The sequence below is a fragment of the Hemiscyllium ocellatum genome, chromosome 8 (assembly GCF_020745735.1).
Source record: "Hemiscyllium ocellatum isolate sHemOce1 chromosome 8, sHemOce1.pat.X.cur, whole genome shotgun sequence".
Taxonomy (NCBI): Eukaryota; Metazoa; Chordata; class Chondrichthyes; order Orectolobiformes; family Hemiscylliidae; genus Hemiscyllium; species Hemiscyllium ocellatum.
Window position 1 is genome coordinate 30,889,110 of NC_083408.1, and position 27,380 is coordinate 30,916,489.

Here is a 27,380-nt window from a genome sequence, read left to right on the forward strand (position 1 = left end):
GCCAAGTGACCCTTCCTCTGAAGAGTCTAAATTTTGGGCATTTCTCTTTGACCATCTTCCATAGACTTCCAACATACTTTTGTTTGGTGTTCAGGTGGTTTACTTTAGAAATGAGGTTTTGATAAAGACTTTGTCATCTCTTAGACCTGAGAATGCGTATTTGGTTTTTTTAACAGGACTTTCTATCCCTTTCTCCACTGGAGCTGATGAGATTCACGGGTCAGAGTATCCAGAAGGTTTCTGCATTAGCAAGAACTGTCAGTAAGGCTTGTGCTCCTAAAATGGTCACCGTAAGTGAAGATTGTTGTTAAATCATAAGGTTTTTGATATCAGCTTCTAATTTTGTAATTTGTTCCTTGGTTAGGGTTTTCCTCTCTCTTTTGTCTTTCTGTGCTGACTGGATTTTTCCATAGTTTTTGGAGATGTGTGTGTTTGGGTGAAACAAATGTTCTTTGTTTGATCCCCAAAGGCACGGATGGAGGAATACATCCATAGTTTTCCATTTATATAGAACTGTAGGGCACAGAGGGAGGCCATTCAATCTACTGTAGGATTTATAAGTAGATTCTCTGAAACCTGAATTTCCCATTCTTCTCCCATTCTTCCAATATCACTGTTGCTTTTTAAAAACAAAATTCTGTCTTTTTAAAGTCTTCCTTTCATCATCCCTTCCCAGAAGGGAATTCAGGGCTTAAAGTCACTTGTGATTCTGGCTTTTGCACCGGTTTTTCTGAATAGAATTCATATGCAAGAACCCAGTTTTCATTCAATCAATGCCATATCCTTGAGCCTTTGTGCCTATTATGACTCATTCAGTATGCAACAGAACTGTAGTTGTTCTACGTAGTTCAGCCTTCAGTGCAAAAACTCTGAGCCAAAGCTGCTCAACCATCAGAAGTTTACTGCACAGGTGTTTACCCTGCTTAACAAAGGTATTCAGGAGTTCTTCTATATACTGCATCCTTGATACATCACCTGCACTGCCATCATTAATGAGTTTTAATTATATTGGTGTCTTATGTATGTTGCCTTTTATATATTTTATGAATTTTAACACCAATTTGTTTCCTGTGTTAAAATTTAAGCATCTAAAAGACTTTAACCCTTTATCAGACACTCATCAAACATCTAGCTCCTTTTTCTGTAGTAGGGCCAGAACCAATTTTAATCAGTTGCAGGGAATCTGACTCTCTTTCTGCCTGCCATGAGCTTCATTTCTCATTTGCTCCTTTCAGTTATGTTGACTGTCTGTCTGTCTTGGTGTCCTCCTCTTGTCTACTCCTGTGAGTGCTGCTGACGATTGTCTTAGGGTTCTCATCTCATGCACATATGTTGCCATTCCCTCGTTCTTCATTGCTGTGTTAAAATTCTGCAAATAAATATTAGCCTTGCCATTGTTGCCAGTATCTTGAGAGTTAACATTTAATACAAAAATATGGTATGTTGCTATGACCTTACCTTTGGAATTTGGCTTTTATGTCTTGAAGTATTGAGGCCTGGAGGTGGATGGTCTTGGTAGAAGGAGCATGGGTAAGCAGGTTGCTGGTTAATAAATGTTGCTGGTAGCACTATTGCCACCAACATCAGCATGTATTTATTAATGTCTTTAATATCATGATATGTCTCAAAGTGCTTCGCAGTACCATTATAGCACAAAATATGACACTGAACCACACATGATAGCATTCAGTCAGAAAACCCAAAGCTTGGTCAGGCAGGCAGGTGTCAATGATTTTCTGAAGTGAGGATAGCAAGGTGGAGAGGTCAGTGAGGATATCCCAGAGCTTGGGCTGAGTCACAGTAGAGCAGCAATTAAAGTTGCAGAAACACGGAATTTAGAAGAGCGTGAACTTCTCCGATGTCTGTGCACCCTGAGATTACAGAGACGGGGTGGGATAAGGCCAGGGAAAAGTTTGACAAGAAACTTAAAGTTTGAAAATCAAGACAGTGCCCTTCATTGAACACGGTTTATAAGTGAATGGGACTTGCTGAGAGTCATGACACTGGCAGTCTAACTTTGAATATCATCAAGTTTATGGACAATATAGTGTGGGAGAACAGCCAAACATGTGTAGGGATAGTCAAGTCTAGAAGTAAAGACATGAAGACAGGTTTCATCAGCAAATGAAATGAGACTGCTGAAGTTGGGTAATGTTACAAACTTTGTCCAGTTGCATGAGAGCTATCCCAGATATCTAATAGTCTGATATTAATCCTGAAGTGATAAAGCATCAAGGAGAAAATGATCTCAGCCAAATGGATCTTATTGAAATGTGGATAATTCAGGGTGGTTTTCGATTATGTGACTTGCACAGAGACGAGAGAACACTTTTGCTAACTGCATCTTAGTTGTAACACACTCTGAAGGATTTTTCCCTATTAGCGAGAGGAAGTCTCTGCTTCAGTTGTGCTGCATGTTACAGTTTTGTTCCTGGCACCGAACTGAGCTAAATTATGAATAGAGTTGAAATTGAGATTGGGTTTAGGATTAATTTGAAAGATTATCTATATACTCCTTTTGTATTAAAGTTCAGAAAGCTTGGGTTTGATATCTGGCCATCTAAATGAACCAATCCTGTCCAGAGTTAGTCACATGCTGAAAATGTGTTGCTGGAAAAGCGCAGCAGGTCAGGCAGCATCCAAGGAACAGGAGATTCGACGTTTCGGGCATAAGCCCTTCTTCAGGAGGGCTGAAGAAGGGCTTATGCCCGAAACGTCGAATCTCCTGTTCCTTGGATGCTGCCTGACCTGCTGCGCTTTTCCAGCCACACATTTTCAGCTCTGATCTCCAGCATCTGCAGACCTCGCTTTCTCCTCAGAGTTAGTCACATGACAAGTGGTTTTAAGTGCCGCTGGGTTAACACACACAGGCGAGGCAGGATTCCTATTCCTGAACTCTGATGGAAGCTGCATGGCTGAGCACTTGACACTGACAGTTTTTCACTTTTCCTAAAGGACATGGCTGCTAGACTAGAACTGCAGGTGGTCATGAAGGAAAAACATACCCAGTCTCATTGACTGTAATATGCCTGCCTCAGGCGCACCTGCTCAGTACATGTGACCACTACACAAATGTTTTGGAGACAAAATCTGTCATTACATTGAGATTACCCTCCATCATATTGCATGGCAGTAGAATCATGCAAAATAAAATAAAATGTTTGAACAGATTTAGCAACTCAAGACTAGACATCCATGAGATGCTGTGGACCATCAGCAGCAGCAGAATTGTACTCCAACGCAATCTACAACCTCATTGCTCAGCATATCTCCACTCCATATTACCACCAAGCAAATGGATCAGTCATAGTTCAATGAAGAGTGCAGGATGGTGTGCCAAAGGCAACATGAGGTATACATAAAAATGAGGTCTCAATCTAGTGAAGCTACAAACAGAGCTCTTGTGTGCCAAACTCCAGAAGCAGCAACTGTTAGACAGAGCTATGTGATTCTACTATCAATAGATCAGACCTCTGCAGTCCTTCCAAATCTGGTCGTGAATGGTGATGGACAATTTTAAGAAAGACCTCACTGGAGAGGGAGGCTCCACAAATACCGTCGTCCCCAATAATGGTTGAGCCTGGCGGATCAGTGTAATCGTAAGACTTAAGCTGTTGGACCAAGCTTCAGCCAGAAGTGCTGAGTGGTTGATCCGTCTAGAGGACCCAAGCATCACAGATGCCAGTTTTCAGCCAATTCGATTCACGTGATGTCAAGAAATGGCTGGAGGCACTGGATGGTGCAAAGCCTATGGGTTCTGACAACACTGCAACAGTGGTACTGAAGACTTATATACAGAACTACCTGTGCCCTTAGCCAAGCTGTTCCAGTACAGCTGCAACACTAGCATCTATTTGACAAATTGGAAAATTGTCCAAGCATGATAAACAGAAGGCAAATTTAGTCAGGCTAATTTCCATCTCAACAGTCTTGATAATCAGTACAGTGATGCCAGCTTGCTATAGGGCAGCACTTGCTTAGTAATAAACTGCTCACTGATGCCTGGCTTGGGATCCCCACGGCCACTCAGCTCCTAACCTCAGTACATCATTGGTTCAGACATAGACAAAAGAGCTACATTCTAGAGATCAGGTGAGAGTGACTGCCCTTGACATTAAGGCCAAGTATGCCATGAAGGAACCCTAGCAAAACTGAAATCAGTGGGAATAATTAAAGACTCTGTGCTGGTTGAAGTTGTACCTAATGTAAAGGATCATGATTGCTGAAAGTCAGTCATGTCGTTTCCAAGACATCTCTGCAGGATGTCCTCATGGTAGATAAGACCATAAGACATAGGAGTGGAAGTAAGGCCTTTTGGCCCACTCCGCCATTCAATTATGGCTGATGGGCATTTCAACTCCACTTATCAGCGTTCTCCCCGTAGCCCTTAATTCCTCGAGACAACCAAGAATCTATCAATCTCGGCCTTGAAGACATTTAGCGTCCCGGCCTCCACTGCACCCTGTGGCAATGAATTCCACAGGCCCACCACCCTCTGGCTGAAGAAATGTCTCCGCATTTCTGTTCTGAATTGACCCCCTCTAATTCTAAGGCTGTGTCCACGGGTCCTAGTCTCCTCGCCTAATGGAAACAATTTCCTAGCTATGGCTGTCTGGCAGAAAACAGAAAGTGGGGATAAAAGGGTCTTTCTCAGGATAGCAGCCGGTGACAAGTGGTGTTCGGCAAGTCTGAGCATTGGGACGACAACATTTCAATTTATACATTAATGATCTAGATGAAAGAACTGAGGGCATTCTGGCTAAGTTTTCAGATGGTACAAAGATAGATAGAAGGGCAGGTCGCATTGAGGAGGTGGGGTGGCTGCAGATGGATTTGGACAAGTTAGGACAGAAGATGGAGTGGCAGATGGAGTATAATGTGGGAAAGTGTGAGGAAGAATAGAGGCATGGACTAATTTCTAAATGGGGAGAAAATTCTAAATGGGAAGTGCAAAGAGACTTGGGAGTTCTAGTCCAGGATTCTCTCAAGGTAAACTTGCAGGTTGAGTCCGTAGTTAGGAAGGCAAATGCAATCATGGCAATTATTTTGAGAGGACTTGAATGTCAAAGCAGGGGTGTATTGCTGAGGCTCTCTGACTCTGGTCAGACCACGTCTGGAGTATTGTGCACAGCTTTGGGCCCCATATCTCAGCAAGCATGTACTGGCCCTGGAGTGTGTTCAAAGAATGGTCCCAGGAATGAAAAGTTTAACATACAAAGAATGTTTGAGGACTCTGTGACTATACTCGGTGGAGTTTAGAAGGATTAGGGGGATCTAATTTAAACATACAGAATACTGAATGGCCTGGACAGAGTAAATGTTGGGAAGATGTTTCCATTGGTAAGAAGATTAAAACCCAAGGGCACAGCCTTACAGTGAAGGGAAAACTTTTTAGAATGGAGATAAGGAAAAATTTCTTCAGCCAGAGAGTGGTGAATCTATTGAATTCATTGCCACAGAAGGCTGTGCAAGCCAGGTCATTGAGTATATTTAGGACTGAGATAGTTGGATAGATAGGTAGGTTCTTGAGGATCAAGGGTTATGGGGAGAAAGTGGGAAAATGGGGTTGGGAAACTTATCAGCCATGATTGAATGGCAGGGCAGACTTATTGGTTTGAATGGCTCAAATTCTGCTACTGTATCTTATTGTCTAACCTATGAGAGATGTTATCACGTGCTACTGGAGCAGATGAGACTTGAAGTTCCTTGTGGTGGTGTCCTAGGTCCAATCATTTTTTTGCTGTTTCTTAAATGCCCTTCGCTCCAACATAAGTTCAGAACCAGGGATGTTCGGTGATGATTACACAAAGGTCAGCATAATTTGCAATTCCTCAGAAGCAGTCCATGCTCAAGTGGAGCAAGATCTGGCCAATATCTTGGGATGAAGTAGCAAATGACATTTGTGAAACACAAATTCCAGGCAGAGGCCATTTCCAGTAAGAGGCAATCTAACATTAGTCCTTGACGTTCAGTGCCATCACCATCTCTGAGGCTTACCATTAACCAGAAACTGAACTGGACTCGCCATTTAGGCAAAAGCGAGGATTGCAGATACTGGAGATTAGAGTCAAAAGTGTGCTGCTGGAAAAGCACAGCAGATCAAACAGCAACTGAGGACCAGGAAAATCGACGTTTTGGGCAAAAGCCCTTCTGAGGAGATCTTTTCCCCGAAATGTTGATTTTCCTGCTGCTCAGATGCTGCCTGACCTGTTGTGCTTTTCCAACACCACCTTTTGGACTTGCCATTTGGCTAGACTTTTGGCATAAAAGCACATCAGAGGATAAAAATCCTGCAACACTCAATTCACTTTCTGATTCCCCAAAGCCTGTCCACCATCTACATGTCTCATCAAGAAAGTGATAGAGGAGATCCAAGATGGCGGCGACTCAGCAAGTCTGAGTTTACAGTGCTCTTCCCAAAACCTGGGTAAAGTGAGTTACTCACCCCCACCACACTTACCAAACCACCCAAAAAAATTTTCTAACCTTAATTAGCTGCTTACTATTATATTTAAGCAGTTTAATATTAAGTGGATAATGAGTAAACCAAAGGGATCCCGCAGCTCTCAGAAAACAAAGACCCCTCCCCCACCCTCCTCTCCTCCTCCGGCTGCAGCTGATGTAAAAACAGGCCTTGAAGAGATGATTGCCAGGCTGGAAACGACACTCGTCAATTTCATCGCAGAATCCAGACAGAGATGGAACTCATTCGAAGATAAGTTACAAAAGCACAGCCAGGCTCTCGAGGAATTACAGGGCCGAGTGGAGGGGGCGGAGCTAAAGGCCACGACCTCCGAGGCTGCAGCACAAACAGCTGCAGAACAGGTGCGAGCTCTGGAGCAGAGAGTCCGGGCCTTTGAAATCTACATGGATGACCTGGATAATAGAAATCGGAGAAAGAATATCCGTCTTCTGGGCCTCCCTGAGCAAGAAGGGAAAGGACAGTTAGCAGTATTTCTGGAGCGATGGTTGCCCCAGCTTTTAAACCTGGGGGCTGAAACTGACCGGGTAAGGGTGGAGTGGGCCTACCGGGTCGTAGTACGCGGATCTGGCCCAAACCAGCGCCCACGCCCGGTCCTGTTCCGGCTGCAGAGTTATAGGGAGAGGCAGATACTCCTGGATGCCTCCAGAAATCTTGGAAAGGATCCTAAAGCTATGATTCATGAAGGATCCAAGATTATGTTATTTCAGGACTTCTCCCCGGCTTTGGCACGAAGGAGGAAGGCGTTTGATGAGGTGAAGAAATGTCTAAGGAACTTAAATATTCAATACACCTTACGCTACCCAGCGACGTTATGCTTTACCCACGAAGGATCCGAGTATAATTTTAGATCACCAGAAGAGGCTAAGGAACTTTTAGACTCGTTTAAATAAATCGTAAGAGACAATTTATGTTGGCTTGCCTCTTCCACACTCCGTGGGGAGAAGTGGATACTTTACTCTACTTTACTTTTGCTTCTGGGAGCAGGGTTGTCTTCCCTTGCTATTTTATGTTATTATACTTAACTGTAATCTGTTGGAGTTGTAATTTTATAGTTATGTGTGTTTGTACGTGGCATTGATGCTATCAGATATACTCAGGTATGGGTGGGGAGGGGTGGGGGTGGGGCACTCACTGTTAACTCTAGCTCGGTATTATATCTAAATCCTATTAAGGAGCGCCCGGGTCAAGGGTGGGACACTGTTTGGGAGAGGATATGGTGGACCTTTAGAAAGGAAGTAAGGCCCCCTGAGAACAAGGGGGAGGATCTCCATTCAAACATGTTTTATTTTTTTTTGTTCTTATTGTTTGGAAATAGTTTCCTTTTTATTATACTGTTATGAGTGTATTAGAGAACATTTTCTCTTGTTTGAAGGATGTAAGTGACTCAACTATACACTCTGGATAATTGTGGATTAGATTAGTAGTTAACTGAGTTTCATTGTTTTTCTTTCTTCTTTAGTATCATTCCTTTGAATTTTGATGATTATATATTTAAGATCTATTTTTATATTAATGTTTGTGCTTGAAAGTTCTGTTTATTTTTGTAAATCTGTCAAAATATTAAATTTCTAATAAAAGTATCTTTTAAAAAAAAAGAAAGTGATAGAGTATTCTCTGCTTGTCTGAATGGGTGCAGCTTCAACAACATTCAAGAAGCTTGACATTATCCAGGACAAAGCAACCCACTTGATTCGGAACATAACTACAAAGTTCAGTCACTCCTCCAACAATGCTCAAAATCAATAGTAGTACTGTCTGCACGATGCACGTCAGAAATTCACCAAGGCTACGTAGGCAGCACCTTGCGAACCCACAACTACTACCATCTGTAAGGGTAAGGTCAGCAGATACATGAGAACACCACCATGACTCACCATTCTCAAACTTTGAATCTGTTCCTTCACTGTCACTGGGTCAAAATCCTGGAACTCCCTCACTAATGGTTTTGCAGGTCTTCCTACATCAAGTGGACCTGAACAGTTCAAGAAGACAGATCACCGTGGGCGGCATGGTGGCACAGTGGTTAGCACTGCTGCCTTACAGCGCCATACAGGGGCATTTTCTGTTCTCTGCACTTCTCCCGCAGTTTGTAAAGAGAGAAGATCATGTCTACTGTTGACCTTTAGCTTGGAAGCCGCACTGTGACTCTGGGTATACATGTTCTGCCAGTTTCTGCAGGCGAGTCTAGGTGCCGACAATGTCGAGGAGAGAGATGCCTCTGTAGTTGTTGCAGTCGTTTCGCTTGCCCTTGTTCTTATAGAGGGCAATGATCTTGTCATCTGTCATGGCCTGCGGTATAGCTTCTCCTTGTCAGCACTGGCAGAGGACTTCATGCAATGGGAGTAGTAAGCTAGTCTTGCAGCACTTGATCAGATCAGGAGGAATCCTGTTGCTACCGGGGCCTTACCTGAGGCCAGGCTGTCAATGGCATCTCTCACCTCTCCATCTGTTGGCCTTTCTCTGTGATTACATCCCCAGTAGAGGATTTGAGGGGGGGCTGTCTTGCTCTGAGCTGGTCCTAGTGCCTCCTTGATACTTTTGTATATTCCCCAAATGTTCCCCGTTATAGCAGCCATCTGAATTACCTCAATTAACTGTGTCCAGTACTCGTTAGCGCAATGCCTGGCAGTCTGCTGACAGCCCTGAGAATCTGCAGGTTCTTCCCGCTAGCTGACCGCTTGTACTCAGCTCGGGCGACATGCTTGGCTTCAATGACGGGTCATCTTGTTGCTTTAGCTTCAAACCAGTTGTATGTCTTGCAGGTCTTCTTCCCAAAGATAGTCAGGGATGTGTGGTGCATGGTATCCTGCAAGGTTTCCCACTTCTGTGTGGCGGAGTGTTCGTGTTGCAAGGTGCTGAGTTCTCTCTCGAAAGCCTTTGTGATTTGTTGCATTAAGGTCTGGCTGGGAAATCTTGCTGACAGTGCTGCAAGGGTTTCTGTGTTGCTTAGTACGATAGAATCTCTTGGGTTGCAGCCTAATCTTGCAACACAATAAGGGGTGATCTGTGTCACTATGGTGAGAGTGTGCGTGGAGAACATGTCTGATAGCTGCGCACCTAAATAGGATCAGATCGGGTTGGTGCCAATGCTTTGAGTGCGGGTGTCTCCAGGAAACCTTGTGCTGAGGCTTTGTCTGGAATTAGGGGTTGGTGATGCACAAATCATGGTGTGTGCACAGCTCAAGCAGTCGCTGTCTGTTCTCATTCATTTTGCCCACACCAAAATGCCCAAGGCAGGAGGGTCACGAGTCGTGGTCTGCTCCCACTCTGGCGTTGAAGTTGCCCAGCAGAACAAGTTGCTCCTTCCTAGCGATGCTGCCAATGAGAGGTGCGCGTTTGTTGTAGAACCCACTGTGTGTCTGGTGTGGAGGACAGTATCGGGGCATACATGCTGACAAGGGTGACTGGGCTTGCAGTGGTATTGAGGCGAAGAGTCATGAGTCACTCTGCGCCATTGCTGCCTGGCGTTCATCAGGCTATTCTTTACTGCGAAGCCGAATCCGTGCTCTCTAGGCTCATCAGAGCCCTCTCCCAGCCAGTAAAACCTAGTACTTATGTAGCAGAAGACTTGGCCATCTACACTGGGGTGGATAAAAATCTGGTAAGTGTAAGAGGGCAGAATTGAACTGGGGTCCTTTGGTCAGGTGTACCAGCATCCCCAGAATCATGTGACTCACAGTCTGCTCACGCTTTGGTTAGTGGCTAACAGGAGGACAGTTAGGGTTCTCGAATTCTGATTGTATAACTCGTTGACAGGTAAACTTACTGATGAGGTGCACTTTGTAAATATTTGTTTGTGTTCTTGTCAGGCACTTGAAATGAAAGCGGAAAGATGTTCAAAACCATCCATTGCTTTCTTCCCCACCTCTCTGACCAAACTTGACGAGGTCCTTCACGGTGGACTAGCCTGTGGAACCCTGACTGAGGTATTGTTCAAGAAATCTCTCATTTCACACCAATCTTGTCCATTATTGAAGTGCTCATCTGAACGCTAACATATTTTACAGCACAATATGTAATCAGGTCAAAACTGAATTGGGTTGGGCTTTGATTTCAACCCTGCATGCTTGCATATCCCACCCAGTATTGACTGAATCTCTCTCAGACAGTAATTGCTCTGGTAAACCTTCCATATTCATTCATGGTCCAATGCTGGAAGTTTGTTCAGGAACTGTAATTCAAAATAAATGATCTGTCGTCAAGTTGTTTGAGTTTTTTTTTGTAATTTGCCATTTTTCACCCATTTTGCTGACGTGAACAGCTATGTTGATCCAATCAGCAATGGGGACACTAATCCTTGTTATTTTTTAACCAGGAATTGCTGAGTTTGAAAGACTGGGGCAAGTCTCAGTCCCTGTATTGAAATAAATTTCCCATATTTATGAAGTTAAAATTGGAATTGGAGTGCGACAGAAGTGAGTCACATATGCCAGTAGATCTGAGGTGGGAACTACTGATGCACGAACTTCAAGGAAATTTGCGGCTGGGTAGAGGAATTGTGATGTATTTTATATTGGTTTCTCTTCTATTAATTTGTCAATCTCTGCAGCTGCTTCGTAGCTACGGGGAAGTGACTGTGTATTCGAGACAACTTAGAGTTAGAGATGTACAGCATGGAAATAGACCCTTCAGTTCAACCCATTTATGCCGACCAGATATCCCAACCCAATCTAGTCCCACCTGCCAGCACCCGGCCCATATCCCTCCAAACCCTTCCTATTCATACACCCATCCAAATGCCTATTAAATGTTGCAATAGTACCACTTTCTCTGGCATATCATTCCGTACACGTACCACCCTCTGTGGGAAAAAGTTGCCTCTTAGGTCTCTTTTATATCTTTCCCCTCTCACCCTAAACCTTATGCCCTCTAGTTCTGGACTCCCCGACCTCAGGGAAAAGACTTTTCCTATTTACCCGATCCATGCCCCTCATAATTTTGTAAACCTCTATAAGGTCACTTCTCAGCCCCCGACACTTGAGGGAAAACAGCTCCAGCCTGTTCAACCTTTCCCTATAGCTCAAATCCTCCAACTCTGGCAACATCCTCGTAAATCTTTTCTGAACCATTTCAAATTTCACAACATCTTTCCGATAGGAAGGAGACCAGAATTGCAAGCTATATTCCAACAGTGGCCTAACAATGGCCTGTAGAGCCACAACATGACCTCCCAACTCCTGTACTCAATACTCTGACCATTAAAGAAAAGCATACCAAACGTCGCCTTCACTATCCTATCTACCTGCGACTCCACTTTCAAGGAGCTATGAACCTGCACTGAAAGATTTCTCTGTTCAGCAATACTCCCTAGGACTTTACCATTAAGTGTATAAGTCCTGCTAACATTTGCTTTCCCAAAATGCAGCACCTCGCATTTATCTGAATTAAACTCCATCTGCCACTTCTCAGCCCACTGCCCCATCTGGTCCAGATCCTGTTGTAATCTGATGTAACCCTTTTTGCTGACCACTACACCTCCAATTTTGTTGTCATCTGCAAACTTACTAACTGTACCACTTTTATGCTCGCACCCAAATCATTTATGTAAATGACAAAAAGAAGAGGACCCAGCACCGATCCTTGTGGCACTCCACTGTTCACAGGCCTCCAATCTGAAAAACAACCCTCCACCACCACCCTCTGTCTTCTACCTTTGAGCCAGTTCTGTATCCAAATGGCTAGTTCTCCCTTTATTCCATAAGACCCGACCTTGCTAATCAGTCTTCCATGGGGAGCCTTCTCGAACGCCTTACTGAAGTCCATATAGATCACATCTACCGCTCTGCCCTCATCAATCCTCTTTGTCACTTCTTCAAAAAACTCAATCAAGTTTGTGAGACATGATTTCCCACGCACAAAGCCGTGTTGACTATCCCTAATCAGTCCTTGCCTTTCAAATACATGTACATCCTGTCCCTTAGGATTCCATCCAACAACTTGCCCACCACCGCGTTTAGGCTCACTGGTCTATAGTTCTCTGGCTTGTGCTTACCACCTTTCTTAAACAGTGGTACCATGTTTGCCAACCTCCAGTCTTCCGGCATCTCACCTGTGACTATTGATGATACAAATATCTCCGCAAGAGGCCCAGCAATCACTTCTCTAGTTTCCCACAGAGTTCTCGGGTACACCTGATCAGGTCCTGGGAATTTATCCACCTTTAACCATTTCAAGATATCCAGCACTTCTTCCTCTGTAATCTGGACATTTTGCAAGATGTCACCATCTAATTCCCTACAGCGTATATCTTCCATATCCTTTTCCACAGTAAATATTGATGCAAAATACTCATTTAGTATCTTCCCCCATTTTCTGTAGCTCCACACAAAGCCCGCCTTGCTGATCTTTGCGGGGCCCTATTCTCTCCCTAGTTACCCTTTTGTCCTTAATATATTTGTAAAAACCCTTTGGATTCTCCTTAATTCTATTTGCCAAAGCTATCTCATGTCCCCGTTTTGCCCTCCTGATTTCCCTCTTAAGTATACTCCTACTTTAGACTCTTCTAAGGATTCACTCGATCTATCCTGTCTATACCTGACATATGCTTCCTTCTTTTTCTTAACCAAACTCTCAATTTCTTGAGTCATCCAGCATTCCCTATACCTACCAGCCTTCCCTTTCACCCTGACAAGAATATATTTTCTCTGGATTCTCGTTAACTTGAGAAGCTTTAACGTGATACAAGATGGCTGGACTCCTGGATAGAAATACTGTGTTTCACGCTGAGCTCAGCACTCCAGATCACAGCTGCAAATAAAAGTCACATTGTTTTCAGCTTGAGAATTGCTGACAACCTGAAAATTGTACATTGAGACAACAAAGTTACTTAAGTCAGTATTCAAATCAGGGTATCAGGTCTTCTGCAAAACTTGCATTATTTTTGAATTGTGATGGTTATTTATAATTGTGGACTGTCTTGTTGGCTGCACCTGCAACCACCTAAAAGTATTGAATATACTGGAGACATGGCTTTTATTCAGTAAAGTTTCGAAGATTGAGAGCTGGCCTTTTTGTGAGTGGCGTGACAGCAGATACTGTGAGGAAGTTTCTCTTTGCTGAGGTGTCCAGAACTCTGGAATCATAGACTCAGAATAAGGAATCCAAATTCGAACTGAGGTGAGGAGCAATGTCCCTACTCAAATATTGTAAATCTTTGGAATTTTCATCAGAGTTGTGGATGTTTAGTTGTTAAGCATATTTGACGCAGATTGATAATTTCTTTGCATGGTGAGGGAAATGGGAATCGTCCAGGAAGGTGGAGTTAAGGTAGAACTTCAGTAATTTTATTGAATAGTAGAATAGGCTTGAGGTTCTGGATAGTCAAGTCATGCTTTTCTTTTTAAGCATGCTAAATAATGGCCTGCCCCTTCTGTTGGTCCCAATATTTGTTGGACACAACCTTCTCCGTTCCTCTTCCGGAAGCAAGCAACTTGAGCTATGATATTGTTACTGCTGTGCTGCTCGCTGATATCCCTATATGTCCGTTGTAGGTGGCAACTATAATCAATTTATTTCTTCTCCTTCAAAGACACATTTAAGGTCTGGTATAGTATCTTGAGTTGAACAGACTGGGAAATCATGCATGGGACCAGTGTGATCTGGACCATAAATGGCATGTATTTGTAACTGCTGAGGTCTGAAGTCATTCTACTCGGGTGGAATGGTGTGCGTGTTGCAGAACGCCTGGTGTGCTAGAGCCTGACCTAACTGGGTTTTGGACTCCAGCTGTATGAATCAATTTTTGGAACATGTTTAAACTGTATGGCATGTGTTATTGTACAGAGCTGTAAGCCTGGTGTTGGATTTTGTTTGCAAAATAGTTCCCAATTAAAGTTTCCTGTGTTTAGGTGACAGGTCCTTCGGGCTGTGGAAAGACACAATTCTGTATGATGCTGAGCGTGTTGGCCACCTTGCCTGTCAGTATGGGTGGTCTGGATGGAGCAGTCATTTACATTGACACCGAATCTGCTTTTAGTGCTGAGCGGTAAGAGATATAATTATGATTTCTAATAATTCAATGTATACCAACACTGTGACTATGGCTCTAGACCATAAACCCAAAAGTGGACCTTCAAATCCTGTCATGATATGCTGAGAAATTGAATCAATCTGATGTGTTTTTTTTTTGCTCAGCGAGTATTTCATTCCTGTCCTTTTTTAGGGAAGAGAACCTTTCACCATTACCTGGTCTGACCTGTATCTGACTCTAGTCCCATGCTGGTTGATTCTTGAACTGTCCTAGTAATTGGATCTGTTGTAATTCATTAATGTATAAATCAGGAAATTCGGTAGCGACCGAGATCCCTTCTGAGAATGAAAGAAGGCATTTTTGTGCTAATTTAATCTCTGCAAGACCCTCCTCATCAACATCTCCAGCTATTTCCAAAGCTGGGAGAACTGATCCATACTCAAGTCAACCAACAGCTTGACTGTACTCATTGTAGAATTCTGTCCATCAGCTATTATCCCTACCTCCTCCTTCATCAGGACTTGAGGGGGAACCTTTTTACATAGAGAGTGGTTCAAATATGGAATGAACTGCAAGGAGGTGGTGAATGCAGGTGCAGTAACAACATTTAAAAGATGTCGATAAGTTCATGCATAGGAAAGGTTATTAACAAAGACGGCATACTTAAACTACTAGATCTGTGCCTCACAACACACTTCACATTCAACAACCAGATATATGAACAAATTAACGGAACACCCATGGGCTCACCGATCTCCGGACTGTTAGCAGAAGCAGTTATGCAAAGGTTAGAAAAAACAGTTTTACCGCAACTACAACCCAAACTATGGATCAGATACGTGGACGACACCTTTGTAATCATAAAAAACACAGACATAGAGAACACACACCGGATCATCAACGCCACACTCACAGGAATCCGATTCACGAGAGAGGAAGAAAAGGACAACCAGCTCCCATTCCTGGACGTAATGGTACAGAGAACACTGAACGGAGGATTCACCACGAAGGTATACAGAAAAGCCACACACACAGACCAAATCCTGAACTATGAAAGCAACCACCCCAACACACACCAATGAAGTTGCATCAGGACATTATTCAAAAGGGCCACAACACACTGCAGCACACCTGAACTACAAAAAGAGGAAGAAGAACATCTATACAAGGTATTCAACAAAAACGGATACCCACGCAATTTCATTAACAGATGCCTCAGGGAAAGACAACGAAATGAGGGCATGCCACAACCCAAAGGACTGGCCACACTCCCATACATCAGGAGCATTTCTGAACTGACAGCCAGACTGCTGCGACCACTAGGACTCATAACAGCACACAAACCAACAGCCACTCTCAGACAACAACTCACCAGGACAAAGGACCCGATTCCCAGCATGAGCAAAACCAACGTGGTTTACAAAATCCCATGCAAGGACTGCACAAAACACTACATAGGACAAACAGGAAGACAGCTAACAACCCGCATCCATGAACGCCAACTGGCCACGCAACGACACGACCAGCTATCCCTGGTAGCCATACATTCAGATGACAAACAACATGAATTCGATTGGGACAACACCACCATTATAGGACAGGCCAAACAGAGAACAGCCAGGGAATTCCTAGAAGCATGGCACTCATCCACGAATTCAATCAACAGACACATCGACCTAGACCCTATATACCAGCCACTGCAGTGGACAGCTACTGACAACCGGAAGCGGCAGATTCAAACCAGTATAAATGCTGGAAGAATCAGCACAGAAGCGCTTCACAGGAGGCTCCCAAGCACTGAAGATGTCACCTAGAAAGGGGACGAAACGTTTGCAAGAAAAACTCCCAGCTCGGCGAACAGAACCACAACAGGAAAGGTTATGGGCCAAGCATAGGAAGGTGGGACTAGTTTAGTTTGGGAGCATGGTTGGTGTGGATTGATTGAACCGAAGGGTCTGTTTCCATGCAGTAAGACTCTATAACATCCCTGCCTCCTCCCTCACCATCCTTAGGTTCGTCCAGTGGACATAGACCCACCAAGGCTAGGTGGATAATGTTATGCTGACAAGCTCACTGTCAACTTCAAGAAAGTTTCCTGCTGATCATGACATACTAACTCCTTACAGCATCTCAAAAGTATCCCGCCATTCCCTGGAGGTAGCAAGAACACTGGTGCTCTTGAGTAGCCACAACAAAGTTGTTCACTACTCATATTATTCTTGGCTAATTCCTGATGCCCTAACTGATCTGCGTCTGGCTCAAATAGTGAGGGCACCAATGTAGTGAAGTACCATCCTGACTTCCCCTCATTCTGTCTGAATGCAGCAGCATTGGGAGAAGGAACCACTGTTTAGTGTAGTGAAGAAATATAGTATTTCTAGCATTGCTCTCTCCTTCGTGTTATTAAGTGGAACACGATGAGGGATATCTAAGCAACTGTTTCATTACATCTATAGTGGCAGGATTGTCTCATATTACAAAGTGTAACCTTGTGTCCTTGTATAACCCTCACTCCTCGACCACCTTCACTCTGGTTCATTGCAAAGGGGCAGAAGGTGACAGGAGTAGACCTCGCCATATTCTTGAATGAGATCTAGATCTAATAATTACTACACAGGGCTGCTTGCATGCTAAGTACAGAGGCAGAGTTAAACAGTCCTAGAATCCAAGTAACAGTAAATATTTATTTCTCCACTATTTTCTGTTGGGCAAAATCAGGATGCAAACTTGCATGATTGGTGGAACTGGAACATGAGGTGAGCAGAATTACTAGAGTTATGTTGGTAGATTACATTTAGACGTGCATGATGTCAGTGGAGTAGCTGCAGGATTTGTTTTAGTTTCTTTTTTCCTCGAGGCTTCCATCAGCTTGACTCAGTTGATATCATGCACATCTCTGACTCAGAAGCTGCTGGTGCAGAGACTAATCATTGTGGTGCTGAGACAGTTTTGGTTCGTCATTAGCGCTACCTTCCAGATAATATGTTAACCTGGGATTGCTGCCTGGATGTTCCTGTCAATTTAAGTGGATGGCAAAGATCCTGTGACTTTTTGAGGAGCTGGAACTATTCCCAGACTCCTGACTAACATGCCTGCTTCAAGCAGCACCCTCAATTGCAAATGAACTGTTGGTGGCGTATTGCTATTTCCTTAGGACACACAAATTGATATATAAAAGATTTAGGGGATTGTGACACTAAGGATGTGTCTGCTGTACTGTCTTTCGGGAGAAATAATTGCTCTTGCATGCTGTTGTGGAGTATGTTCTGCTCCATTATGCTGTGTGAGCTCTCTTGATGGAATTCATATTTTTGTACTTTTTAAAATTTTTGTTTGTATTTCAGGCTAATAGAGATAGCAAGGTGTCGATTCCCTAATTACTTCCATGAAGACCCGAAGCTGATTGCAATGACCAACAGAATTCACTTGTACCGTGAACTCACTTGCTTGGATGTGTTAAAAAGGTATCTGTTGTTTCCTATTACAGAAACAGAAACTGTTGGGAGAAATTCAATGGTCGAGAGTGTGGTGCTGGAAAAGCACAGCAAGTCAGGCAGTGTCTGAGGAGCAGGAGAATTGATGTTTTGGGCATAAGCCCTTCTTCAGGAATGATTTGGAGGTGCCGGTTTTGGACTGGAGTGTACAAAGTTAAAAATCACACCAACACCAGGTTATATTCCAACAGTTTTATTTGGAAGCACTAGCTTTCGAAGCACTGCTCCTTCACGTATTTGTGGACCTGATGACAGAGCAGGTCTCCGAAAACTGGTGCTTCAAAAAAACCTGTTGGACTATAACCTGGTGTTGTGTGATTTTTAACTTCATCAGGAATTGGGGAGAGAAACTCAATAGATCTGGCAGCATCTGTGGAGAAAAAACAGAGTTAGCATTTCTGATTCAGCGATCCTCCTTCAGAGATCGTTTCCTTTTGTTTGACTTGAATTTGATCCTCTAATCATCCTTAACACTAATATTCATGTTTGGAGAACATGAAAGTAAAAGAACAGCCTTGTGTTCATTATCAACAAGTTCAATAACTTTAGGGCTTGAACCATGTCCTTGCCCCACCCTCCACACATACCAGGCTTTGCTGTCACAAGAGAGACAAAAAAAACCTGCAGATCCTGGAATCCAAGATAGACAAGCAGGAGACTGGATGAACACAGCAAGTGAGGCAGCATCAGGAGATGGAGAAGTCCACGTTTCTGGTGTAACCCTTCTTCAAGACTGGGGGGTGGTGGGTGTAACCCTTCTTCAGGACTGGGGGTGCTCCCCTAACACCTACTTTTCTCCATCCCTTGTTATTACATTGTCTGTTATTACACGTAATCCACTATTATCTACTAACAGTCCCCATGAATAGCTATTCACCCTCCTAGCCAGATTGTTATTTAATTTTTTGTCGGCCCAACTATTCTTTTTGTTTCCTTAGCCTCTAGCCCCAATATTTACTCCTTACCCCCTCCTCCCCATATCTTGTGCATATAAACTGACATTTTCCTACCTACCATCAGTTCTGAGGAGCAGTCAGTGGACCTGAAGCGTTAACTTTGATATCTGTTCACATATGCTGCCAGACCTGCCTGAGCTTTTCCTACAATTTCTGTTTTTGTTGCTTGCGTTTTTTATGCTTCACGTCTTCAGTGTCCCAAAGGTAGTCCTTCCTTTCTTTTTCTTTTGCAGCCACAGCTTGTAAATAGATAGCAACTTTAACATGATATGCTGTCTCAAAGAGCATTTCAGAAGCATTATAAAATAAACATGACTCCCTACAAAGAGATATTAGGACAGACGACAAAAAAAACCTGATGATCCACGCCACCGCCCCCCCAATCAAGCCACTTTCCATTCCTGACACCTTCCCCTGCCACCAGAAGAGGTGTAAAACCTGCGCCCACACCTCCGCACTCACCTCCATCCAAGGCCCCAAAGGTTCAATCCACATCCAGCAGAAACTTTCCTGCACTTCCAAACACCTTACCCACTGTCTGTTGCTCTGTATGTGATCTCCTCTACATTGGGATGACAGGACACCAATTTGCAGAACGTTTCAGAGAACATCTCCGGGGCGCACGCACTAAACAACCCCGCTGCATTGTGGCCGAAGACTTTCTGGTGAAGAGCTTATGCTCGAAGCATCGACTCTCCTGCTCAAATGCTGCCTAACCAGTTGTGCTTTTCCAGCACCATACTTTTGATTCTGATCTCCAGCATCTGCAGTCCTCACTTTCTCCTAGCTTTTAAGGAATATTTGGGGAGAGGAATGAAGAAAGGTGGGGAGACGTGACTTTACTGATATTGATCTAAATCAGCTTTGTAACACTTAGGGGCAACGTTTTCACACAGAGGGTGGTGCATTTGTGGAATGAATGGAAGTAGTGGAGGCTGGTACAATTGCAACATTTAAAAGGCATCTGGATAGGTATAGGAAAAGGAAGGGTTTAGAGGGATATGGGCCGTGTGCTGGCAGGTGGGACTAGATTGGGTTGGGATATTTGTTTAGCATGAACGAGTTGGGCCAAAGGGTCTGTTTCCGTGCTGTACAGCTGTATGACTTTATACTCTACTGTTTAGGCAACAGTGACGTAACAAAGATAAGACCATAAGAAATAGGAATCGAAGTAGACCATTCCAGCCCTCAAACCTGCTCTGCCATTCAGTAGGCTCATGGCCGATTCAATATTCCTCACATCCATTTTCCCCATAACCCTTGATCAGCATCTATCTCAGTCTTAAATATACACAAGTATTCTGCTCCCACTGCTCTCTGTGGCAAGGAATTCCAAAGGCTCACAAACATCTGAGAGAAGAAATTCCTCCTCATCTCCAATTTAAATTGGCACCCCTTTATTCTCAGACTAGGCCCTGTTGTCCTCTACTGCCCCATGAGGGGAAACATCCTCTCAGCATTTATCCTGCCAAGTCCCTTAAAACTTCTACATATTTCAATGAGGTCACCTCTCATTCTTCTAATCTGCTGGGAGCAGGAGTCCCAACCTGCTTAGTCTTTGCTCACAAGACAATCTTTCCATTCCAGGGATCATCCTAGTGAACCTTTTCTGAACTGTCTCTGATGAAATAATAATTTTCCTTAACTAAGACTGCAAAGCCTCCATTCTGGAGATCATTATGTAGAATATGGATGATCCTTGACCTAAACTCCATTTCAATACACACCTACCTCCACAGTCCTTCTAGACCCGACTCCTTTAAAAAAAATCCAAAAATCTATGGATTGGCCATGAAGCGCACACAATCCTCCGATATCAAGAATTCCAATCTACTGAATTTTTTTTTCGCAGCCCAGTTCCCAGATTGCTGACCCATTACCCTGATGCCAGTCCTTGTTCTAGACTCTGGTCAGGGAAACAACTTCTCAGAATCCAACCTGTCAAGTTACTACCCATACTAATAGAATACCACCACCTGCATTTGCCAACGTTTGTTGACATCTTATTAAATGTCTTGTGAAAATCTAAATATGTTGTTTCCAATAATCACCCTGCAAGTTACAACCTCAAAGTCGAACAAATGTGTCAACACAACTGCCCTTTCGCAAAACCATGTCAATGGAAAAAGTAAACAAGGGCAGGATTAGGCCATTCGGCCCTTTGAGCCTGCTGCTCCATTCAGTATGTTCATGGCTGATCATCCAACTCCGTATCCAGTACCAAAGTGCTTAGACTGCACTCTGAAAATCAAAAGTTTTGGAGTGTTTGGAGAAAAATGTTTTCCTTCTGGGAGGGAACTCTGCCATTTATTAAATACACTGTCAGTTTTCAGTCAAAATGCTTCCATTTATTCTCCAGCTTTCACTACCTCAGAAATGTTGAAGTATTTTGCAGTCAATGAATTTTGAAGCATAGTTACTGTTGTAAGAGATGTGTCTTTCAGTTTATTCCCAGCAAAGTCCCACAAGCATCATTGAGATGATGGCCAGGTAATCTGTTGTAGTGATTGTAGAACAAATATTGGCTAGGACACTGTCCCTTACCATTTTTTCAAGATGATGTGTGGGATCTTTTGCATTCATTTGAATGTTTATCTTGGGCTTTGGTTAAATGTCTCCTCTCAAAGATGGCATCTGTGAGTGCAGCAATCCACAGTATTGCACTGGAACATCAGCCTCGAGTTTAGTGAGCAAGTTTCTGGACATGAACTCTCAAAATTCGGACTGAGAAGTGAGAATGCTAACATAGTTGACTCCAACTGGTTGAAGGGTTTAGACGAAAGCCTTACTTGTGATTAACAGATGAATTGAAGAGTGTGAACTGCCACCAAAACATATGTAAAGCTGAACACTTAATATTGGTTGGGCTAGCGAGTCACAGAGGCGTTTAAAATTATGAGGGGTTGGGATAGTGAAGGAAGCAATATTGTTTCCGATGAAGGGAGGCTCAAGAACAAGGGGAATTCCTTCCCTAATGGCATTGTGGGTCTACCTACAGCACTGGATTGCAGCAGTTCAAGAAGTCTGCTCAGCCTGCATCCTGTGATTGAATGGTAAAAAGTCAAAATCAGATTTAAAAACAAGAATTTCAGGATAGAGAACAGAGTAACATTTTTAGTATTGATACCAAGACACAGATGCATAATGTATGAATCAAATAGAAATTTGATTTTAAAGTACAGATGAAGTATATTTTTGGTTTCAGTTCTGTCAAGAAAACCTTTTTCAAAAAGGTAAAAGTTATTTGGAACAAGGAACTAAAAGCATAATTTCTAAGAAGGCGTGTGATTTAAGTGCCTGCTAGGTGTTATTTGAGGTATTTACAAAGCTGAACTTGAATAACATGTAGAGAAAGCAGTCCAGGAGCCAATGAGTTCAGTTCAGAATCGCGTTTCAGCTCAGAAGAACCAGGTTTTCAGTGCAGAAGAGCAGTTTAACTCTGAAGTCTCCAAGCTGTGAGGGTTTGTGTAGATATTTTCAAGCAGTCAAAAATGAAAAGAAGCTTAAGGCCATCAAAATTCAGAACATCAGAACTGTAAAGAAGCCATCCAAACTGGAAAAGTTATCAAATAAGAAATTAAAAAGTTAAGGTAACAGTGGCACCTCGTGAATATGTAACTAACCACCGTGAGAACCAACTTCAAAAACTAAACTCCATCAGGCCTGGTTTCAGTTTGGGATCTGATTTGATCAATAACAGCATTAGCTGGGATCGTAACAGTATCCTAGCAGAGTTTATGACTGACTGAAAAAGATAAAGAACAGATTACTATTGATAGGCATTTGGAACGGGGTGATCAAGGCTTATGGGGATGTCTTCTGCTTATGTGGGATCCGAATGTCTAATTGGGCCAAATGATTTCTGTTGTAAGCAAATAATTTATGTTGGTGGTGGTTAACAAAAGCTGCTGACTGGGAGAACTCTTATGCTGTTTAAATAGTTTCTTTGCATCTCTGAATCTAATTGATTCGGACAAATTGCAATGAAATGTCCTGCACGAATCAGCAATAATGCAGCACACTCTCAAGTACTGCATTGCAATAGAAAGTGTCCTAGTTCCCACTACTGATATGCTGACCTTGATTGACGGTAGTTAAAGGAAAACACCCCAGATGTTGACGTTTTAGGAGCTGTCAATGCATTGATGTTCAGAGTGTGGAGTTTTGATCAAAACAAAATGCAGTGCGCTTTGCAGATGCTGAGAGGACAAGCTGCATCTATAGCATTTATCCAACATTTGCATTTCTTTCTGTGCTATTAAAAAAAGTGATGGATGAGTAGACAAAGCTTGTTTATTGTGTCAGTCTGTGGAGGTGTCTTTCCTTCAGGTGTGCACTGTTTCTGTGGTGGATTATGGCAGAGCTTTGTGAAACTTATAGTTCTTCGCCTAACCATTTCAGCTTCAATAATGCCAATGTACTTCCTTGTACTATTGACTCTTTGTTTTCCTGATTACTCTTAACCTTTGTGAACTCGGTGTGGGAACAAGAGGTGCTGTAATGGTGAACATTTTACAAAAATATTCAGGTGGCCAAGGATGGGTGAGTGGGGACAGGGTATTTGGAGGGAAGAGGTTCATGTGATTAAGTCCTGCAGGAGTACATCCACTCAAGGTTGGCACCCCTTAATTCTTTGATGTTTGGCCTGTTTTCAAGGGAGAGATGGATTGTTTTGTAAATTTGACTTCTAGTAGTGGTTGGGAGTATGGAAGGAGCTGTTGTATTGAATATTGCTGTAATAGTGGGCATGGTGGCTTAGTGCTGAGGACCAGGTTCCAGCCTCTGGCGACTGTGTGGAGTTTGCCCGTGCTCCCCCTGTCTGGGTGAGTTTCATCCAGATGCTCCGGTTTTCTCCCAGTCCAAGCAAGTGCAGGTTAGGTGGATTGCCCATGCTAAATTGTCCTATAGTCTTCGATGATGTGTAGGTTAGGTGGATTGGCCTTAAGAAATGCAAGGTTACTGGGATAGAGTAGCTGGATGGGTCAGGTGGGAGACTCTTTGGAGGTATGGTGTGGCCACAGTGGGCCAAATTGCCTGCTTACTCAGTGTAGGGGTTCGGTGGTACTAACAGAAGGTCATTGCACTCTAATTTGAACTTCTGTTTCATACTGAATTAACAGCATGCCAGACACTACCCATCACTGTTTCCCAATTGAGAAACCAAACATGTTTTCAACTCTGCAATCTTTCTGTGACTTAGGTGATCTTCTGAGGCCGCACAATGGGAGCAGTTATTAGGATTTAAGGAGAGAGTTAAAGTGGACTTGTACGCGCTAATGTAATTGCCACTGTGTTTTCAAAGTCGTAGACTGAATTCTTATTCTTGAAAAGTGTTTAAATGTTTATGTTTTTTAAATTGAAAATGTTGTGGCAACTGGAGAAAGAGATTGGAATAACCTGTGCTTTTGGGACCAAGTTATTAAGTGATGCACAGTTGTTTCAATGGGAAGGAGGCTGCAAGTACAGTATGATACATTTTAATTTATAATAATTTAAATGAATCTATATAAATGCAGGAATGACCCACATCTTCAGACCAGCATTATCAAATAAAATTTAATATTGAGCCACTAATTGTCACAGATCATAAAAAACTTTGTCAGAGGAATTTTTTAAAGTAACATCTTAAAAGCTTTCTATAAGGAGAAGCAACAGGTCATAGAGTCATACAGCTTGGAAACCAATCCAACCAATCCATGCCAAACGTAAGCCCAAATAAAGCTGTTCCCACCTGCCTTCTCCTGGTCCAGATCCCTCCAAACATTTCTTTTCGTGTACCTGTCCAAATGTCGTTTAAATGTTGTAACTGCACCCACATTTACTACTTCCTCAGGAAGTTCATTCCAAACACAAATCTCACGCTGTGTAAAAGATTTCCCTCTCATGTCTTTTTTAAGTTTCTCTCCTCCTGCCTTAAAAATGTGCCCCCGAATCTTGAAATCCCCTATCCCAGGCAAAGGATAACTACCCCTCATGATTTTATCAACTTTTATAAGGTCACCTCTCTGACTCCATTGAAAAGTCACAGCCTTTCCAGCCTTTCTTTATTACTCAAACCTTCCACACGTGGCAACATCCTGGTAGATCTCTTCTGAACCCTCTCCAGCTTAATATTTTCCTTCCAGTAATGGGGCGACCAGAGCTGGGCACACTGTTCCAGAAGAGGCCCCATCAGTGTCTGCAGCAATAGTAGACTCGCCAAATTTAAGAGCATTTAAATGATCATTGTATAGATATATGGATGACAATGGAATAGTGTGGGTTAGATGGGCTTCAGATTGGTTCAGCAGGTAGTGCAACATCGAGGGCCAAAGGCCTGTACTGTGCTGTAGTGTTCTATGTTCTAACATGACTTCCCAATTCTTATAGTCGAAGGACTGAGCAATGAAAGCAAGCATACTAAGTGCCTCTTTAAATTCCCTGTCTATATGTGAAGCAAACTTCAAAGAATTATATACCTGAACCCCTTGGGCCCTCTACTTGACAACACCACCCAAGGCCTTAACCATTAATTGTTTATGTCCTATCCCTGTTTGTTGCCTCAAAATGCAATACATCCTATTTATCCAGATTGAACTCCATTTGCTATTTTTCAGCCTATTGACCCATTTAATCAAGATCCCTTTGTCATCTGAAATAACCTTCTTCGCTGTCTACTATGACACCAATTTTGGTGTCATCCACAAACTTACTAACCGTGCCTTCTGTATTCTCATCCAAAACATTTATATAAATAACAAACAAAACAGGACCCAGAACCATCCATGTGGAACACTGCTGGTCACAGGCCTGAAAGCAGCCCTCCACCACCCCTCTGCCTCCTGCCATTAAGCCAATTATATATCAGGTTGGTAAGCTCACCCTGAATCTCATGTGACCTAATTTTATTTATTAGTCTACCATACCGAGCCTTGTAGAAGGCTTTACTAATGTCCAAATAAACAACCTCTAATGCTGTGCCCACATCAGTCTTTTTGGTAACTTTCTTAAAAAAGCTGAAAATGTGTTGCTGGTTAAAGCACAGCAGGTTAGGCAGCATCTCAGGAATAGGAATAGGGGATGCTGCCTAACCTGCTGTGCTTTAACCAGCAACACATTTTCAGCTGTGATCTCCAGCATCTGCAGACCTCATTTTTTACTCTAACTTTCTTAAAAAACTCAATCAAGTTTGTGAGACACAATTTTCCTTGCACTCAATGATGCTGACTATTCCCAATCAGTTTTTTTTTGATTCTCTCAATGTCCATAAGTCCTATCTTTTAAAATCACCTCCAACAATTTACCCACAACAGAAATCAGACTGACAGGTCTATAGTTCTTCTGTTTCTCCTTACAATCTTTCTTAAACAAAGGTACAACATTAGCCACCCTCCAAGCTCGTGAATACTAAAAGCAATGATAGTGATAGGATGAGTAAAATGGGTTATGCAGGAGATAAGAGTTTTAAGTTTTTTGAGGGAAAAAACAGATTGTAGTACATATTGGTACCCATAACTTAGGTAAAAAAAAAGGGATGAAGACCTGAAAGCAGAATTTAGGGAGCTGGGAAGTAGATTAAGGAACAGGAGCTAAAAGGTAGTAATTTCTGGATTACTTCTGGTGCCACTTGCGAGTGAGTACAGAAATGTTGTACCTTTAGGGCACTATGCCCAGACAAAGTGTCATCTGTGTGTTCAGAGTAGCTCTGCCCAATGATAGCGTTTTGATTGACTTTTCAATTGGCAACAGATGTCGTGGGTTCAGGAGAAATCAGCATAGTACAACCTTCTGATTGGCCCAGCTTCAGTTTAATGCATACCCTGGAGCATCAAAACTGAAGAGGACACATGATATGATTAGGCAAGATTTAGGATGCATAGGATGGGGAAAGAAACTGCAAGGGATGGACACAATTGAAGTATGGAGCTTATTCAAGGAACAGCTTCTATGTGTCCTTGATAAGTATGTATCTGTCAGACATGGAGGAAGTGGTCAAGCAAGGGAGTCGTAGTTTACTTTTAAAAAAAAAGGTTGAATCTCATGTCAAGAGGAAGGAGTGATCCTATGTAAGGATGAGACATGAAGGCTCAGTTAGGGCACTTGCCAGTTACAAGTTAGCCAGGAAGGACCTAAAGAGAGAGCTAAGAGGAGTCAGGAGGGGACATGAGAAATCGTTGGCATGTAGGATCAAGGAAAACCCTAAAGCTTTCTATAGGTGTGTCAGGAATAAAAGAACAACTAGGGTAAAGTTAGGACCAGTCAAGGACAGAAATGAGAAGTTGTGCGTGGAGTCCGAGGAGATAGGGGAAGTGCTAAATGAATGTTTTTCGTCAGTATTCACACAGGAAAAAGGCATTTTTGTCGAGGAGAATAATGAGATACAGGCTACTGGACTAGACAGGGTCAGTTAGGCTCGAAACGTCAGCTCTTCTCTCTCCTTACAGATGCTGCAGGACCTGCTGAGATTTTCCTGCATTTTCTCTTTTGGTTTCAGATTC

At 42.9% G+C, this 27,380-nt stretch overlaps 1 protein-coding gene across 9 annotated transcripts in view; it reads left to right on the forward strand.

Moving 5' to 3' along the window:
* The window catches only part of rad51b (RAD51 paralog B), a 582,669-nt gene that overhangs the window by 12,927 nt on the left and 542,362 nt on the right, over window positions 1–27,380 (forward strand). For all 9 annotated transcript variants that reach the window (XM_060828787.1, XM_060828790.1, XM_060828783.1 and 6 more), the window contains exons 3-6: window positions 177–290; window positions 10,294–10,410; window positions 14,332–14,468; window positions 17,798–17,917. In XM_060828787.1, the coding sequence (XP_060684770.1) occupies window positions 177–290; window positions 10,294–10,410; window positions 14,332–14,468; window positions 17,798–17,917 (488 nt within the window). The remainder of the gene's footprint in view (window positions 1–176; window positions 291–10,293; window positions 10,411–14,331; window positions 14,469–17,797; window positions 17,918–27,380) is intronic.